Source organism: Rutilus rutilus, assembly GCF_951802725.1.
Source record: "Rutilus rutilus genome assembly, chromosome: 16".
Classification (NCBI taxonomy): Eukaryota; Metazoa; Chordata; class Actinopteri; order Cypriniformes; family Leuciscidae; genus Rutilus; species Rutilus rutilus.
The window spans coordinates 37519646-37539645 of NC_140224.1; the positions used below are offsets into that span (position 1 = coordinate 37519646).

A 20000-nucleotide genomic window follows, 5' to 3' on the forward strand; every position below is an offset into this window, starting at 1 on the left:
GACAGTCAGTAGTTGACTAACTAACTGACTAACTAACTGACTAACTAACTAACTGACTAACTGACTGACTAACTAACTAACTGACTGACTGACTAACTAACTAACTAACTGACTGACTAACTGACTGACTAACTAACTAACTGACTGACTAACTAACTAACTGACTGACTAACTAACTAACTGACTAACTAACTAACTGACTAACTAACTAACTAACTGAATAACTAACTGACTGACTAACTGACTGACTGACTGACTGACTAACTAACTAACTGACTGACTAACTAACTAACTGACTGACTATCTAACTAACTGACTGACTAACTAACTAACTAACTAACTGACTAACTAACTAACTGACTGACTGACTGACTGACTAACTAACTGACTAACTGACTAACTAACTAACTGACAGTCAGTAGTTGACTAACTAACTAACTGACTAACTAACTAACTAACTAACTGACTGACTGAATAACTAACTAACTAACTGACTGACTAACTAACTAACTGACTGACTGACTAACTAACTAACTGACTGACTAACTGACTGACTAACTAACTAACTAACTGACTGACTAACTAACTAACTGACTAACTAACTAACTGACTGACTAACTAACTGAATAACTAACTGACTGACTAACTGACTGACTGACTAACTAACTAACTGACTGACTAACTAACTAACTGACTGACTGACTGACTGACTATCTAACTAACTGACTGACTAACTAACTAACTAACTGACTAACTAACTGACTGACTGACTGACTGACTAACTAACTGACTAACTAACTAACTAACTGACAGTCAGTAGTTGACTAACTAACTGACTAACTAACTGACTAACTAACTAACTGACTAACTAACTGACTGACTGACTAACTAACTAACTGACTAACTAACTAACTAACTAACTAACTGACTGACTAACTAACTGACTGACTAACTAACTAACTAACTGACTGACTAACTAACTAACTGACTAACTGACTAACTAACTAACTAACTAACTGACTAACTAACTAACTAACTAACTGACTAACTAACTGACTGACTGACTGACTAACTAACTGACTAACTAACTAACTAACTGACTAACTGACTGACTAACTAACTAACTAACTAACTGACTGACTGACTGACTAACTAACTGACTAACTAACTAACTAACTGACTAACTGACTGACTGACTAACTAACTAACTAACTAACTGACTGACTGACTGACTAACTAACTGACTAACTAACTAACTAACTGACTAACTGACTGACTAACTAACTAACTAACTAACTGACTGACTGACTGACTAACTAACTGACTAACTAACTAACTAACTAACCATGTAACTAACTAACTATTTAACTAACTAACCTAATAACTAAGTGACTAACTAACTAACTAACCAAATAACTAACTAAGTAACAAACTAATTAACTAAGTAACTAACTATGTAACTAACTAACTATTTAACTAACTAACCTAATAACTAAGTGACTAACTAACTAACCAAATAACTAACTAACTAACTAAGTAACTAACTAACTAATTAACTAAGTTACTAACTACCTAACTAACTGACTAACATGTCATGTTTTGTTGTTCTGTAAAGTGATGCAATGACATTTCTCTTGTCATAATGACCGCCCTCCATCATTAGCATTTCTTCATTCTCCTCATTACCGCTGTTCCTGACTGAGAGCAGTTGTGTTGAGAACATGAGCCTGGTCTGTCACTCACTGTGTGTTGATGACCAGCCGGTCCCACTGGCCTTTAATATCATCTTCTGAAGGCTGTTCAGTGATGTAGAGACCGTCAAACTCCAGCTTTCTGGCCACCTCCTTCTCCCGCTTGAAAATCACCAGAGGAACCTGGAGGAGAAACACGATATGAGCCATATGAATCATCACAGCTCTGTTTTCTATTAAAGCCATTTCAGAAATAATAATTGGAGCGTTTATTAAAACGCTATTAGACTGATACTGCTGGGCGTTTCATTGGTTATGTAAATCTGGCAGGTTTATTGTTTCAGTAACTGGATTTCATTAGAATTAATGAACGTTCACCTAAAATGTGCCTTGGGAGAATAATATCAGAGTTTAAAACACTTTTAAGACCAGTGTTGTTTGTGTTGGTCATGTTATCTGTCATACTCTACAATATTCTGGTGCACACACAATGGGTTTTAGGTAGGGATGCACCCATTGGCCAATACCAATAACCGATTATTCTTTATATTTGAAAGCCGATAACCGATATATTGGCTGATAAATCTATATCCAAATACATTTTGAGAGCCTGATTACAAAAACAAGTCTCATCCTTAAAATCCACGTTCCAAACACACAATTATAATGTTCTTATTATAACTTTATGCAGCCGATATGACCTGCAAATGTTGCACTGAACTGTATTTTCCTTTTTTGAAGTGATTTCAATCATATTTCAAGCAATTCAAACATCTGAAGTGTCTCAGCTGAAGGAAATAATACATTATTCTTCGGCTTTAATATATCATCCAAATTTTCTTATCGGGCCGATAACGATAACATTATAATTGATCATATATCGGCCGATACTGATATGCTGGCTGATATATATCATGCATCCCTATTCTTAGGTGAATTATTGGCTGCTGTGAGCATGAAACTATCAATTTAGAAACCATTAATAAATAAATACATTTCAGCATTTAGGTTTGATGATGTTTTAGTTTACATTCATGGAGTAAATAATTCTGGTTCACTAGTGTAAAATCTGTTTTCTGAACAGATTTCTCTGTTTTCTCCACCTTTAAAGATGCATTGTGTAATATTTAGGAGGATATGTTGACAGGAATACAATATCATACATAACTATGTTTTAGTGGTGTATAAAGACCTTACATAATGAACTGTTATGTTTTTATTAGCTTAGAATGAGTCATTTCTCTCTACACACACCGCAGGTCCGCTTACATCGACATGTTTCTACGGTGGCCCTGAACGGACAAACGCGCTTCGTCACTCTGTTGTTCTTCATGATAAGAAGCGAGCTAAAGTCAGCGAATAAAACACCGACACAATGATGAACATGTAACAATAATATTCGCAGTAACATCGTTTTACTGAATAATAAAGTAAACCTAATTTCTTCATTTATCTTTGTAAAGAAACCTCATTGTTTAACTGGCTACTCTCTGCTGTCTCAGACGACGACATCACTTCCTGTCGGCCACCGTAACTCCTGTTGAGTGCAGTTCACAACCTCAGCACTAGATAAAAATCCCACACTGCACCTTTAAGCAGTAGTAGCCGATGATGCAGAAGAAGGAGATGACGGTGTGCAGGACGGCTAAGATGCGCAGGGTGGGCTCCATGTATCCGCTGCTCTCCTCCAGCACGAAGTGCACAGCGACGGGCCTGGAGCCGGAGCCGTCCAGGGGGTTCCACCGAACGCTGGTGTCTGAGGACCCGCTGAACAACACCTCCTTCCCCTCGCTCAGGGCCGACGACGTGGACACCTTCACCAGGGACCAAACTAAAGCTCAGGGCCGGCTTGCATGAAGCACCTTCAGCTTTTCCCTTCAGTATGAGACTTCAGGCATGATTTCCCCTCAGCTAAGGGAATGACTGAAGAGTGTTGCATTTAATCCCTTAAACGGTTCTCTTAGGTAAGGGAAACTGTGAAGTGTTTTGCAACCCAGGTTTTGCCGTTATAATATTCGATTGCTGCCGTGGACACGTTATTTGTTAATCAGTTTCACAGAAAACAGGATTACATGAATAAGGAAAACCAAATTTGAAAGGACTAGATGAGACAGAAACTCAAATTGATAGTTTACTCAAAATTGAAAATTCTGTCATCATACTCACACTCATGTCGGTCTAAACCCATAAGACTTTCATTCATATTTAGAAACAAATAAAGATATTTGTAATATTCGCTCATCATTTCTGTCCATTTATTGAAAGACATAAAAGTAATCGATATGATTTAGGCTGTGTCGGAAGCTCAAATGCTTGAGGTTTGTTCTTGCACGTCGCACGCACTTTGAGCTTCCGTTAACCATATAAGATGTGCTTTATGTGTTTATATGTGAAAAAACTGCAAAATTTAAATTTGTTTATCATATAAAGCGGCCGATCACGTCTCGTTAGAAGACTTGGATCGAACCTGCTCACTCCGTATAACACTTAAGGTGAAGTTTTGCAAACCTTATGTCATACTTAGGAAAATGACGGCAACACTTTATGCAACACTTATCGTTTTTTAAGAGATTACTTAAAGGGGAAATAGGGTGTATGACGTTTCCCCTAAAGAAACCCTTAAGTAACACTGAAGAATTATTTTTTGCAGCACTCTTAAGTTTAAGGGAAACCTAAGGGTGTTCTTAAGGGAAAATTACACTTAAGGTGCTTTACGCAACCGGGTACAGATACACAAACATTCGGAGAAAACACTGGAAATAATTTGTGATGATGAATGTTGAAAGTAGTGCGAATTACCTTGTAAAACAGCAGAATGAAGTTGATTGCAAAGGCCACAAACAAAGCCAACATTCTCATGTTGTAGAAGTTTCGTGCAAAATAGTTCTGCAGGAGAAGAGACAGAGATACCGCGTAAAGCACACTTCCTCTTGCATGGCATTATGGGACACAAACAGGAGATCTCAGGGCTCTGACCAGCAGCTTGCGTTGGTAAGCGATGATCTTCTTCCAGAAGGCTGACTCCTGCAGATCAGGCTCATCGGCTCTGGAGTAGTGCAGTCTCACCTTACGCTTCACCGCTTCCTCCTTCTTCTTTTGTGCTTTCTCACCATTTTCCCTTCTTAGAAAGGGGACGAATCAGAACTCAGATTGCAAATATTATGATGACGACACAAACACTGTCGGCCTCAACAAACACATTTGCATGTCAGCAAGACTTACTCGGCTTTCTCAGGCACTGATTTGGTCTCCTCCACAACTTCATTGTTGTCAGTCGAGGATGAAGAGCCCTTTGTCTGACAGAACACACAGCGAACGAGTTAATAACCCAACAGAAACATGTCATTACTGATACGGATCTGCCACAAATGGTGATTGTGATTCACAGAGTACAACATGTTCCTGGATCAACATCTTTGTGGAACAACATTTCAATCAACCAATCAGATTTGAGGGACAAGTTTATAGTGTATGTCAAGTTTAAAACCAGGGTTATGGTTATGGTTAGGGTTAGGTGTAGAGGTTGGGATTGGGTTAGGACTAGGACAGTGCCGGTAAACTCGACAACTGCATCACCGGTCCGCCAAAACACATTTTTTGTACGTGAATGCTGTTTTACACTAATATTATGACACGAGTGAAGCACAAAGCTTTGTTTACAAAAGAAATAATAGGTAAGCAATTAAATGTTACATTCCAGCCATGGAAACATTTGGATTCGTGCCGAAGAAGAGGTCCGTCACGTGAGCCACAAACATTTCCTTGGACATGGAATATCTTGTTTCTTTTTCCAAATCTTCACTCACGTCTCGCCCATTTTTGCAGGGGATTGTAAGCGTTTCTTCCTTTGGTTCACTTTTAATTGGTCCTACAGTGTTTGTTTAACTTTACCACAGTAAAATGTGAATATAATAGGCCTGATACCATTTTGCTTGCACATCAAATTCTATTTAACACAGTTTGTGCTTGTTATGGTAAGACATGTTAAGTTTATTTGTATAGCGCATTTCACACACGCTTGGGATTTTAGTTTTGCTCTGGCAGCACAAAATCAAACATAGCGTAAATGTCTTGACGCTGCGGAAGATAAGATTAGCTCTTCAGACCTTTTACAACAAGGGTCAGTTGCTTGGAACATCAGGAGAAAATATGAAGAGATTGGAAAAGAGAATGACTGTCCCACATCCCTCTCGAAGCGTAGAGCGGTAGATATATGACGCATATTTGTCAGGAAATATAAAATGAATGTTTTTTAAATAATATGTAACTTTCTTCTATTATTTAAGTTACCAATTTTTACTGATATTTATTTCAGTGTTTTACAGGCTGTAGTGTGGTGTTTCACTGACGGAAGAGCTCAAATAAACACCCACGTCTGGTCAATAAATACGCTGATCCAGGAACATGTCTTACTTGGGAAAATCCCGGCGCCCCATTTATGCACTAACACCATTGAAACGGTTACATGTCAAGCCCAGGTTAGGAAATGTTTTCAGACAAGAATGTTGTTTCAGGATCAATAATATATGTTGATCCAGGAACATGTCTTACTTGGTGACCCATTTATGCACTAACCCCATTAAAAGTGTTACCTGGAGTCGTCTGCGGAGCTCAGGCGAGGGTGTGTGTGGCTGTGGGACGGGCGTGCTGAGCATATCCGTGATGCTGGCGTTTGGATTGTGAGGCATGAGTTTATACTGGCCTCCCTCTCTCTTCAGATCAAGGCCGAATATATCGGAGAGGACGTCGGTGTCGTCTGTGGCCGCGGTCAGATCGGCCAGGTCTTCCTCAGGGGAGGTTTTATCGATGTGCTTCTTCTCGCCCTCCTCCATCTCTCCCCTCACGTCGTCTTGAGTCGGGTCGGGCATGTTGGCCAGGAGCTCGGAAACCTTCATGGTCTTGGCATTCTCCACCAGACTCCCTCCGAGGAAACTGTTGTACGTGATCCTGAAGAATCCTCGAGCGACGCTGAAGGCGAAGTGCAGCAAACCCAGCAGAACGCTCCAATAGAAGGACACCAGCGTGGTCACCATGTCCTTCACCGTCATCTTCTTGGCTTTCTTCACCTGCTTCTTGAGGCTCTTCATGGACAGCACCTTCATTAGGAGCATCACGTTGTACCGTAGAGCGAAGAGAGCCGTTCGCACGGTGGTGACGGAGAAGAAGCCCATCTCGGGACTCTCCTCCTCGGGTTTCTCTCTCTCGCTGTCTTCTTTGCTAGCCAAGCGCTCGGCGGCGTCGGACATCTGCGCCGCTAGCTGCATCTCGAAGATCGTGTCTTCGCAGAAATTCACGAAGAGCTCCATTTTCTCCTTCTCACCACCTTCGTTCACCACGTCGAAGATGAACTGCCGTTTGGATTCCTTGACCTGTGGCTTCTCCCATTGGGTGCGACTGGACTCGCTAATCTCGAAGTACACGCGTTCGATGCGCTTAGCGCTGCCCATGATCTCGATTCGGCCCAGGTACGGCTGGAAATAGTTCAGCACGCTCTCGGCCAACTCTAGGAAGGTCTGGAGGCGAGAATCGTGAGGCATGTGCTCTGAGAGATTGGTTAAGAGAACGGCAACGTTGAAGCCGATGTCCTTCGCCGGCTCGTGGAAGCGTTCGACGAACTCCTCATAGTCCAAGAGCTCGTTTTCATCCGTTTCCGCACAGGAGAGCAGGAATTCTGTCTCGGATTGGGTGTAATGTTTATGGCTCTCCATGGCCTTGTGGAAATCCCTCTTGGAGATGACGCCTTTGCCATCGGGGTCGTACTCTTTGAAGGCATCCGACGACGTCAGATCTTTCAGTTTGAGGAACATGTCGAAGAACTTCAGAATCATCTCCACGTTGTTTGAGGACTCCACCAACATGTCCACCATCTGCTTTCCAATGGTGCCATTCACAACGTTTCCTAAAATGAAGGGAAGATGATTAGGGTAATTTATCTTCCTGGGGTGTGTTTCCCGTACAGCGGCGTAACTCGCTGCTTAACTATCATAGTACGATAGTACGAACACGTCAAAATATTTCGGACCAGGACCTTATTGAAATAATTAATACGCAGAATAAAGGGGCGGGGCCTGGTTGAGTTAGTTAGTAGTGTGTTAAACTGGTGGTTATGGTAAGAGGCTGGACATTTCCCAAACACACTCAAAGTGCTCGACCAATCACAACACACTGCTCCATCCGACCAATCAGAGCACAGTGTGCTTTTCAGAAGGAGGGGCTTCATAGAGACAGGAACTAAATGGGTGTGTTTCCAGTATAACGCCGTAACTCGCTGCTTCACTACTATAGTACGACGGATCGTTGAAGAAATCAACTAGCTAGTCACGACTGTTTCCCCGAACCGTATTGTCGCAAATTGGTCGCTCAAACATGTTGGTTAATGATGTCACACAGGTGTTGGAGTAATAACTACTTTTAATGAATCCACTTGAGATCGAATTAACGCTAGATGTTTTGCTATAAATTATGGACATGCATCTGAGGACTATTTCTCATTTTGCTTTATTTCCAGATTCGATCATAGGCTCGTTGTTACGCACTAGAGCTCGATCACACATGCGCACTCTTCAAAAACTACACTTTAAATCTCTTGACAAATTAAAAGACGTAAATGACATTTGAATGTATTCTAAATAAAAGATATAGGTTGTACTGAATGTCAGCTTGCTTATTTGGCTCAAGATCAGGATTTATTGAGTCCACATGCAAACAAGAAACTGCTTCTAACCACAGATCGACGCTGTCGTTCACAACACACAACTCTGCGATGCTGTTTGCTAATGTTCGTTAGAACTATAGTTTCGGGAATCGTCGAACTGCTGATAACTGTGACCATAGTTGGCTAACGATGCTTTTGGGAAACGCACCCTTGGTCGGGAACATTACTAACTAATCATTCAATCAAACAATGTGAACTGACCTTCCAACATGGACAAGAGCATCACAACCATGTCCTTCTGCAGATCCATGAGCTCCTTCAACAGCTCGATTTGGCTTGAATCCTGCAGCATAAATCATATCACAGTAAGTAAACCAGGGGATAACCGGGGTTCTGCGTGTCAAGGTCTCTCATTTCAAGAGGGTTTATTGAGCATCACTGTAGATGCTTACCTGAGACAGCTTCATCTGCATATGTGCAAAAACGTGCAGGAACCCAACAACCGCGTCCCACAGGCGGCTGTGAGCGAGGCTCTGCTGATTCCCTGTGCAAGGGCCCTGAAAACACACACTGGGTATTATAAAGCTGTTCCACGAGTCCGTCCACATCGTGGAAATCAGGAGATCGCCCGTACCTGAATGTACTCTGTGAGAGTGTTGAAGACTTGTTTGGCTACATTGATTGCTTTGGAGAAATTCCGTTGGCCTTGTTCATCGATGACGTCTTTCCCAGAATAGTACCAGTAGAAATCGCTGATGGACTCCTGAGGACGAGAGCGCACACACACACACACGCGTGTCAGATGTGTGTTAGCGGAGCGTGATGGTGTTCACGGAGGAAGCGCTCACCTGGACTCTGAGCAGGTAATCCACCGTAGATATGATGATGTTGACCGTTGTGTTGTTACCCGTCTGCGTTCGCAGGTAGTTCTGAAAATCTGATGTATGAACACAATTATTGTCATTAACCGTTACTTGCTCTATATTTTTTCATAATCCTTTTTTTTGACTCAGAAACACATCATTATTATGAAAGTAAAATGTTCACTATTGTTTACAGCAGGGGTTTTCAAACTGAGGGCTAGGGGTCTGGTTAAAAACAGTATAAAAACTGTAACATTTTATTAAAATTTAAAATGTATTAAATAAATAAATATTAAATTAAATAAAAAAATCATAAATTGATGAAATAAAATTTCATGTAAAAAATAAATAAATAACAAAATAAAAACCTTTGATTAAAATAAAACATTAAATAATATACATTTGATTCAAATAAATTGATCAAATTTGATTTAAGTACATAAATAATTAAGTACATAAAAAAAACTTGATTCAAAATAAAATTGATTCAAATAAATAAAGTAAATGAAAATAACCAAAGTTTTATGTGAATAAACAAATACATTTGATTAAAATAAATAAATGTGACTTAAATAAAAATGATTTAAATAAATTATTTTGTAAAAAATTTGATTAAAATAAATAAATTGATTAAAATAAATAAAACATTGATGTAAATAAATAATAAATAAAAACATTAGATTAAAATGAAAATAAATACAGTATAATTTAATTTTAAATAAATAATATTAAAATAAATAAATAAATAATAAATTAATACATTTGACATAAAATAAACAAAATTATTCAAATAGATAAATTTAATTTTATTTATGAAAAAAATACATCTGAACAGTATAGTAGAATGGTGAGCAGAAAAAAAATGCAGACGTAACATAATATAAACTTATATTACCAAATAATATTGTACACGGTTTTATAATATTAACTTTTCACTGTATTAATTTGTTCTTTATAAATGAAAATATATTGTTGCCTTTGAAACTGGAGGATGCTTGAGGATGATCATATTTGATCACACTGCACACACACTACACACAGTGCACAGGTGAGACGCACCTGAGTTGTGTCCCTCACACAGCAGCTGGAGGAAGCGGAAGAGGTCACAGGTGAACTCGTCATCTTGCATGACCTTTTCACCTGCGCGCAGCAGAGTCACACGTTAGAGCCGTGTGAACACACCGACTGCGTATGAGCTCGGGTCCGCAGACGTCTGGGGTCAGAGGTCACGGGTCAGATCAAGAGAGTCGCAGCAGAATCTGAACCTGCCTCATGTTTGCATCAGTGATGTTTATTACTGTGAAGTCATCTCAGAGGATGACATGAATGCAATAACAATATATTATGTTTATTTTCTGCTGGTATCCCTCAATATGAACGACATGAGAGATCTGACGGTGTCACCTGATCCCTGAGACGTCTGCAGACAGAGAGGAACATGTTTGAGGAAGAGCAGCTGTGCTATAAACACCAGTTCACAACTATAAAATAACCTCCAGAAACACAGGAATGTTGTTCTCACACGCCAACCTGAAAGTGCTTTCCTTCAGTTGAGTATCTGAGGGGTTCTGTTCCCAAACCCAGTGAGCTCCCTACATACACAGCGTGATAAGATGAGAGGAAGATGGCATTATTGTGGTTTTTTTAAGCATTGCATCTTGAAAAATATTGTAAAATAATACAAATATTCCTCTAAAATATTCCTCGTTCACAGATAATGCAACCCGTAGGAAATGTTCATTATTAATATAATTATAATTCATTCCTCACTGAATAATGATGAAAAGTGGTAAAGTCTTGCTGTCCATGCAGAACGCTCAGTTTCGGGTTTGTAACAGAGCACATGTGTGAGATGACAGAAGCGTTTTACGTGTTTGAGATCGCAGGACAAGCGCACTTTCAGCTGAGCGTCAGTGTGAGGACCAATCAGAAACTCCACGCTGGGATTATTACAAATAACTCTGAGTGCAGCATGCAGATACAAAATGACACCACTGCATTTACTACACATTATGATAAGAATACATGTAAATACACAATATGAAATATCAGTTATCTGTGGTTTGGTTAGACTTCCTCTGGTCCATCATTCCCACCAGCACTAAAACGCCGAACTGAACGGATGACGAAACCAGTCAACAGAAATGCAGATGGATGATACGATAGAAAACACGACACTGATCTCCAGAAAACATAAAAACAATCACTCTTGAAAAGAACAGAAACAGCCTGACCAGAAACAAAGAAGGACAGGGGAAGAAACAGCAGGAACGACAGCACACGACAGCGACTGAACATCTCAGACCATCAGTGAGGAAGAGGAGGAGAGACCACCTTCATCATCCTCTCAGACCACAACACACCACAGAGACACACACACACACACACACACACACACACACACACACACTCCTAACCAAACACCCAGCCGCTGCGCCACTGAGAGCAGGAGGGGGAGGAGCTTACAGACGACAGCTCCGCCCACAGAGACGCACGGCTGCTTCTGATAGGCTGAGACGATCTACGGGTGTTTCTGCAACTACTGCCACTGAGGTCGCACACACACATCATGTACTTTTACTACTCTTCAGATGCCGTGTGTACATTTGATTGTTTAACCCTTTTCCCAGACCCATAAAACAATAAAAATATTACCCTAAAATTATAAGAATTATTCCTCTTAAATAATATAATAGTCCTTTAAATAATAATAAATAATAAAATAATAAAACAAAACAAAATTCTGCAAAAATAATAAAAATGATCACTATAAAATAAGGAAAAGTATTTAAATAAAATTTCTCTAAAACAATAAAAATGCTCTAAAATAATAAAATATCCCTCTTAATATAATAAAAAAGTAACATTACTCTCCAAAACAAAATAATATTCCTCTAAAATAATCAAAATATTCCTCTATAATCACAATCTAGATCCAAGATTTCTTCATTTCCAATCAAGCTTTAATTATGTCAAAAAAAAAAAAATTCGTTTTATTTAAGCTATATAAAATGCTAGTTACTAGCTAAGTTAGCCTAAGACAGAAATGTCAGTCATTTTATTCTAAAAATATTTTAAATGGCATTTCCACCAGAGAATGAATGCTGATTTTGAGTGATGGATCCGACAGCATTCTCCACCGCTGGACACTTAGAAGACAAATAAAATATTACATTTCTCAAATGTGCTCATAGTTGAAGAAACACCCTGAAATATGAGCTAGCTTTACATGTCAACGATGCCGTTTTCCGTTATCGGTCAGAACGAGTGTCGGTGTCTCTAACAGAACAGAACAGAAACCTGAGAGCAAAGCCAGCGTGTGATTGGCCTGCGCTCCGGCGGGGGCGGGGCTTGTGACAGGTAACGCAGGGCAGAGGGAAGGTGTTGGGCTCAGGGTCACACACAGCGAAACCACAGCGAAACGGCAGAAGGCATAATTACCACGCTCATGAGTGATGACTGAGAAAGGGGAAGACGAAGGTGCGTTAACCCAAAAAAAAGAAGAAGAAGAAAAAAAAGGAAAGAAAAAAGTGAGAGGTCATACAGGTCACAAGGTCAGTCGTTGTTGACTTTGGATTCAATCAGCACCATTCTGACCAATCACACGATGCGATTTAACACCAACACGAGTCTAACCAGGCGTGACAACCGGGATATCTGTCCGCACTGATCACAGCCAATCAGAACGCACCGTTACACGAGGACCAATGAGAGGCAGAGACAGAAACCGAGCAATCGACGGCGCCTGGTTAGGACTAGTTTAATACACAACCACGAGTGTTCACCTTAACTTACAGGTTTGATGAAAGCGTGTCTGACTTTAGCAGAAATGAGGCTGATTGAATCCAAACCTGAGTGAATAAAGTGCAGAACTGCTTAGAGGGAATAATGAGAAATAAAGGCAAAATTCAGAGAGAAATAAAGAATCAGAGAGAGAGAGAGAGAGAGACACTTGTGCAGGTTAAAGGAATAGTGCAGACGAACATGAACCTTCTGTCGTTCGTTTCAGGTCAAACCTGAAGGACCTTCTTTAATCAGTGGAACATGAACATGATTCGCACAGTATTCATCCTCCTCTTTTACAGTGAAAGAAAACGATTCTGTCGAGCTGTAAACACATGCACTATACTGACTTCAGTGTGAGGGATTCTCATGCTAAGGGTTTCATGTCCTTTTTGGGTTCATATATATTTATAACTGTTCAAATGTTTGGGGTCATTACAATACTTTTATTCTTTAAGGACGCATTTATGACAGTAAAGATGTTGCAAACGATTCTATTTCAAATAAATGCTGTTCTTTTGAACTTTCTATTCTTCAACAAATCCTGAAAAAACTATATATGACGGTTTCCATACAAATATGAACTGTTTTCAGCACTGATAATAATCAAATCCTCATATTAGAGTGATTTGTGAAGGATCATGTGACACTGAAGACTGGAGTAATGATGCTGAACATTCAGCTTTGATCACAGGAATAAATTACACTTTACTGTATATTCACATAGAGAACAGATGATTTACACTGGAATAATATTTCACTATTTTTACTGTATTTTTGATCAATAAAAGCAGACTTTGTGAGCAGAAGAGACTCTTTCAGACACGTTGAATATGTAAAGAGCTTCCTGAAGATCTTTTTTGTGTTCCACTGAAGACAGAAACTCTTGCTGGTTTGGAGCGACGTGAGTCACGTGACGGCGAGTAAACGACAGAACGTTCATTTTCGGGTGAACTATCCCTTTAGAAGTCATGTTACAACACAGCAAACATAAAGAAACCTGAAAAAGAACTCAAGGAATATAAAATCCATGCTTTGAGACTCAAATGAAATGAGGTTTGAAAATAATTTTCAGTTCACTTAAAAAAATGGTCACATGATACAGGAGACATGAGCACATGTTAGGGTAGGGTGAGTGTCTCACACACACACTGTTGAGTGCTCGTTTCTCAAGTCTGAGCATTTCTGCTTCCAAACGTCTGAAGACCATATCAAACATTCATCGTCATCATACACTCGAACACAAACATAAAGAAAAGGATAAAATAATTCAGTTTGACAGAGACATCTTCAACACAAAAGTAGCATTACTGTATTTTAGAATCAATAACTCAACTAAATTAACAGAAAAATGGTGGAATGAACATGACGATTTCATGCTTGAAAAAATTACCCATTATATCACATGACAGAATGACACATAGTTATTGATCATAAATCAGGTGTTTGTGTTCATATCAGTCATACCTGATCCTTCCTCCGTCACCATCCCGAGACCTTCCGCTTTATTCTGCCTCTCAAACGCGTTCAGATCCAGAACACTGGAGCACAAACATCCAGCACTGACTTCACAACTCATGAATTTTGCAACATCGACATGGTTATTGAACTATTGATCTGGATATTGTCTTCTGTGGGGAATTTAAATGCGTCTCTTATTTGAGGACGTCTGCATGGCTGACTCTGTTACTGTGAAGCTGCTTCGAGACAGTCTGTCGTATGGACTATAATCTGTCACTGTTATATGTGTGTCGTACCTGCATGACTGCATGAGTCCCGCCAGACTCTGGAAAAACCCGACGTCCCGCTTGTCTTTCAGGTAGTCCAGCATTTTCTGCACAACAAAAAGCAGATTGAACACATCAGACCAGAGCTGTGACGCACCTCTGAAGTTCAATATACCAAGCTGCATAAATATGAATGTACTTTTCTGCCTCTGCCTGCACTTTTTTATTGTATTTATGGCATATCATGCAAACTAAACTAAGCTGAAACAAACCATGGTAGCAGATACACTGCAAAATATGATGTTCTTCCTCAGTATTTCTGCCTTGTTTTCCGCACAAATATCTAAACATCCTTAAAGTCCCCCTGTAATCAATAAATGTATCGCTTAAAACTCATCTTTGATCACCAAAATTACATATTTAAATGTTTTTTCCTTGCAAAAAAAATGTATTCATGCCTTAAAATATCTTAAAAAGTAACTCGACACCCTTGCCTCATTAGTATACACGGTTCTATGAATATGCAAATGAGCCCCGCCTCCACGCACTCACTCAGCTCAGAGATCCACTGGTTGACGATCACACGTTGATCTGATTGGTTACAAGGTAGTTTGTGACGAGAAAATACTCAGCAATGGTGTCGACTTTACACATGCTTTGTCTTAAAGCGTATTAATAACACCACATAGACACATAAACTACAGTAAAGCTGGATTTTCACCACAGGGACTTTAAATCAAGATACATTTACTGGAGAAGCAAAACGACTGAAGATATTCTATCAAAATAAAGTGAATTTGTGCTTAAAACAGGAACAAATATCTGCCAATGGGATCAGAGAAATAATCTTGTTTGCAAAATGGTTTAAAAAATGGATTACTTCACAACTATAATTAGGTTGTGTGTCCATCAAGGCCAGCGTAATGTGTCAGTGGGTTTCATCGGGAGCGGTGTGACGAGGAGTGTCTACTTGATCATTACCTTGTCTATGGTTTTGTGCGTTTAATTTGTATTTTTTTACTTGTATTTATTTCTCTCTCGCTGTACTCTGTATTTTTGTGTTTTTAGTGATTGTGAAGCACTTTGAGCAACAGCTGTTTTGCAATAAATGTGCTATACAAATAAATAAATGACATGAATAAATGAAATGAAATATTTCACATTGGCGTTTTTTTCCGGACGTCAAGAGTTGAGAAATGTTAAAGTTTTGAGCTCATCACTGTCACTTCCCACCCAGCTGTCCAATCACAGTGGAGGAGGGGCGGGGCAAATCCCACACCGACCAATCGCTTCAAAATGATGTAAAACTCTTGACCTGCTGGACTGTGGAGTTTCCCCCGTTGAGTATGGCGATTCCCAGCTTGAGCGTGGAGGCCACCATCGGCCCCATCTCTCCTGCACAACAGACACACTCCCATCAGCCCCCGATCACAGAACACATGACCAGCTGAGAGATTCTGAGAGTGTGTGTTTCTGACCTTTGCTGGCGCTGATGGTCTGCAGAACCATCTCTGCGGCGCCGCGGTCGTGGAGTCTGGCCTGCTGATACAGCAGCTTCTGCTTCTCCATCTCCTTCTCCTGCAGACCGACGGGAAAGAGGCAGAACACAAGCTCACTGGTGAAGCTCCATAGCGGAAAACAGATCAAGTCAATCATATGTAGTGATTCAACATTTACCAATACAGTGGGAACACAATAAGGTTCATTAGTCAACATTAGTTAATGTATTTACAAACATGAACTAACCATGAGCAATACAGTATTTATTAATCTTTGTTAATGTTAGTTAATAATAATCCAGCTGTTCACTGTGTGTTCATGTTAGTTCACAGTGCAGTAACTAATGTTAACCAATACAACCTTTGATTTTAATAATGTATTAGTAAATGTTGAAATGAATATTAACTAAGATGAATTAATGCTGTAGAAGTGTTGTTTATTCTTAGTTCATAACTACTGAACTTTATTGTAAAGTGTTACTAATACATTATTAGAATCAAAAGTTGCATTAGTTAAAGCACTGTCATGAAAAATTAAATAACATTGATGAAGATTAATAAATGCTTTAAATAAATGTTCATGTTAGCTAATGCATTAGTAATTTCACTAACTGGAACGTGAACACACAGAAACCATGTGACTAGTGCTCAATACACAATAAACCATTAAAGCTCCAACTGAGGAATATTTTTCTAAACTTTAAATCACACAGTGCCACTGAAACGACAGCATGAAGTGGTCTGCTGGTTTTAGCTGGTCAAGTCTACTGGTTTTAAAGGGGTTTTGGGCTTTTAGCAGATCTGTTCAAACCATAGACTGTGTAAAACACTGGGCGTAGTGTGTGTGACGTCACTCGTAGTGTTTCTGAAGAGTGTTTCTGAAGCCCAAAGTGGGCGGAGCCGGCCGTCGCCATCTTAGCCGCGCGTCACTCCCGGATAAACGACAATGTGCGGTGAGGCGGATTAGCTGAGGTGACGTGACGCTAACACACAGCAGTGACATCAGCAGCAATCCACCTGTCACTCAAGTGGCCACGCCCTTAATTATGCACAACTTTAAAGGCTTAATATAATTTAAACGGATGAGTGTCATGAAGGGCAAAATTATCGATATAGACCAAAACCACTTTTAGCACCAGACTGTAAACGTGTTTTTCTGCTGTAAAGTTGGGCATTTTAACATGAGGGTTTATGGGATTGAGTCTCTAGTGGCCAGTGGATGAACTGCAGTTTAAGTCTCTTCAGTGTTGGACTCGAGAGAGAGACCGGAAGGTTGCCGCTTGGTTTAAACCAGCTATGACCAGCTGGAACCACCTTAGACTGGTTTCAGCTGGTCTCCCTCAGCTAATATTCCACCTGATCATTTACATAAATCAAACGAAATCAAGCCCAAACCCAGTTTCCAGTCTAAAGTGGTTTCAGCTGGATTCAGGGCTTCATTCATTGGGTCATGTGATGCCTGTGACGTGTTTGAGAACTGCCGGATCTCTTGCAGTTTTTCACAGCATGTACATCTATGTGCAAAACACTGCATCTTAAACCAGCCTAAGGTGGTTTCCAGGTCTTGGGCTCAAAATGCCTCTAAAACCAGTGGAAACCAGGCCGGTGAAGACCAGCAAAGCAGTTTTTGAGCTCAGATGAGAAGAATGAATGAATGAATGAACTCGAGATGCTCAGACATTCCTTCATGCCCTTCCAAGTTGCAAAGAAAGCAGACTCAAAGTATACGCACGCATGAACAGGATCGGCCTTCAGAAAGTGATGCACATTCGGACACATACCTCAAAACTCTTCACCTCCTCCTCATCCTCTTCCTCTTCATCATGACAGCTCTGTGAGTGGTTCATCAAACAGCACATTAATCTGAGCAGAAGCACTTATGAAGCATGTTCTTCAGAGCCGTTCTGGACTAGTCTTACCTTGGCCATGATATCAGCGTACGCCATGTAGAGATGATCCTCCTCTAGTTTACTGCAACAGAGGGATGTGGCATGAGCAAATCATAGTGGTTTGGACTGTGTATTAATATGAGAAAGGAAACCCACCATTTCTCGGTCAGCGCGGTTCTGCTGAAGAGTTGTATGAGCTGGTGTAACGGGTCGATGTGTTTGATCATCTCGTCTTCCTCTGACGGCTCCTCTCCGCCTGGTTTCTGAAACACCAAACAGCCTCAGACACGCAAACACACAACAAGCCCAATAAGCCCTAAACGGCTTAGCTCCAGTCTATTTAACGGATCTTCTATCGCCCTATAATCCATCGCGCTCTTTAAGATCACTAAATTCAAGGCTTTTGGTCATACCTAGGATATCTAGGTCCACCAAAGGAGGGAGAGCATTTTCACATTTAGCTCCAAAACTCTGGAATAGCCTTCCTGATAGTGTTCGTTGCTCAGACTCGCTCTCCCAGTTTAAAACTAGATTAAAGACGCATCTCTTCAGCCAGGCATTCATATAATACTTTTAATCTTACAGTTAAATCCTGTCTCTAGTTCATAAACGCCAGAGGAGAACTGGCCCCCCGACTGAGCCTGGGTTCTCCCAAGGTTTTTTTCTTCTCCATTAGGTCACCTGATGGAGTTTTTCGGTTCCTTGCCACTGTTGCCTTTGGCTTGCTCAGTTGGGGATATTTGGGGATATTTAATTTAATTAATCAATCAACAATACTATTGATCAGCATTACCAAACGTGGACGTTTTCCACTAGAAACAAACATTGATGTATTATTTTAATTTAATACTGTGAAGCTGCTTTGATACAATCTGTATTGTGAATAGCGCTATATAAATAAACTTGACTTGACTTGACTTGACAACACAACGACCAACAACCAGTCCATCTACTGCAGTTCAGGGATCGCAGCTGATCGTGATGCGTACGGATCAGCTCCCCACGGTTCGGCACGCATGGGATTCACGGATTAACCGCAAAATGTAACCGTTATAGAGTGAAAGTTTATCCATTTTGACTGGTTTTGTCTTGCCAGTTTACTCATTCAAACAATTTTAAACGTGGAAGAGGCAAAAATCGGGGCGTTCTCTTGCCCTTGAATGGACACATACGCACACAATTATGTCTAAATGCTCGTCTCAGCAAGTGTTCTCTCGGTTCAGTCATCAGTGAAGAGTTGAGAAAGAAACCGGATGTTTGTCAGTTTATTCGGTCTTAAAGTGACAGTAGCCTAATATTCCTGCTGTCGTCTGTGTCATTAATGTTAATAAAACAACAAAATACAGCTTTAACAAAGATGAAACTATATTTCATTGCTACAGTGAACAAATAGTGTTATTACATTTAGGCTTAATTATTCACTTCTGTACCTGAACACTACTGTTAGACTGTAACTTTATTTAGTATTCATCTCTGCTTGTAATTTGTGTATTTTTTCTTATTGTATTACTGACTGTTCACTTGTCTTTAATAATTGAACTTTATCAGTTAGGCTAGTAGTTTTTGATGTGGTATCGAAGAACTTCAAGTGAGCTTTAAGTAATAAATGAAAAGCAAAGTTACCCCCCCCCCCCCCCCCCCCATATATATATTTATTTATTTTTTGCTGATCCGAAAATGTATCCGATCCGTGGCTCAAAAACCGTAAATGATCTAAACCGTGAGTTTTGTGACCCATTGCACCACTAGAAGTTTACAGATGTGTGGAGAAAACCACTGCAGACTTATGAGCGTTCGTCCAGTTAGAGCGCAAGCCAGAGGAATGAGGAATCCATATTTACACTGAAGAATTCAAGGATTCATACTTTCGGTTCTAGTCATTCTGGCTCCTCA

At 40.0% G+C, this 20000-nt stretch overlaps 1 protein-coding gene across 1 annotated transcript in view; it reads right to left on the reverse strand.

Moving 5' to 3' along the window:
- Positions 1-20000, reverse strand: part of ryr2a (ryanodine receptor 2a (cardiac)) — a 152310-nt gene that overhangs the window by 9485 nt on the left and 122825 nt on the right. The window contains exons 77-95 of the mRNA XM_084435238.1: positions 18264-18370; positions 18138-18189; positions 18000-18050; positions 16198-16297; positions 16035-16114; positions 14750-14826; positions 14460-14533; positions 12651-12668; positions 10269-10349; positions 9195-9283; positions 8981-9109; positions 8799-8903; positions 8608-8689; positions 6284-7590; positions 4914-4987; positions 4668-4812; positions 4491-4577; positions 3281-3505; positions 1744-1874 (exon numbers count right to left, since the gene is read on the reverse strand). Coding sequence (XP_084291364.1) covers positions 1744-1874; positions 3281-3505; positions 4491-4577; positions 4668-4812; positions 4914-4987; positions 6284-7590; positions 8608-8689; positions 8799-8903; positions 8981-9109; positions 9195-9283; positions 10269-10349; positions 12651-12668; positions 14460-14533; positions 14750-14826; positions 16035-16114; positions 16198-16297; positions 18000-18050; positions 18138-18189; positions 18264-18370 — 3014 coding nt within the window. The remainder of the gene's footprint in view (positions 1-1743; positions 1875-3280; positions 3506-4490; positions 4578-4667; positions 4813-4913; positions 4988-6283; positions 7591-8607; positions 8690-8798; positions 8904-8980; positions 9110-9194; positions 9284-10268; positions 10350-12650; positions 12669-14459; positions 14534-14749; positions 14827-16034; positions 16115-16197; positions 16298-17999; positions 18051-18137; positions 18190-18263; positions 18371-20000) is intronic.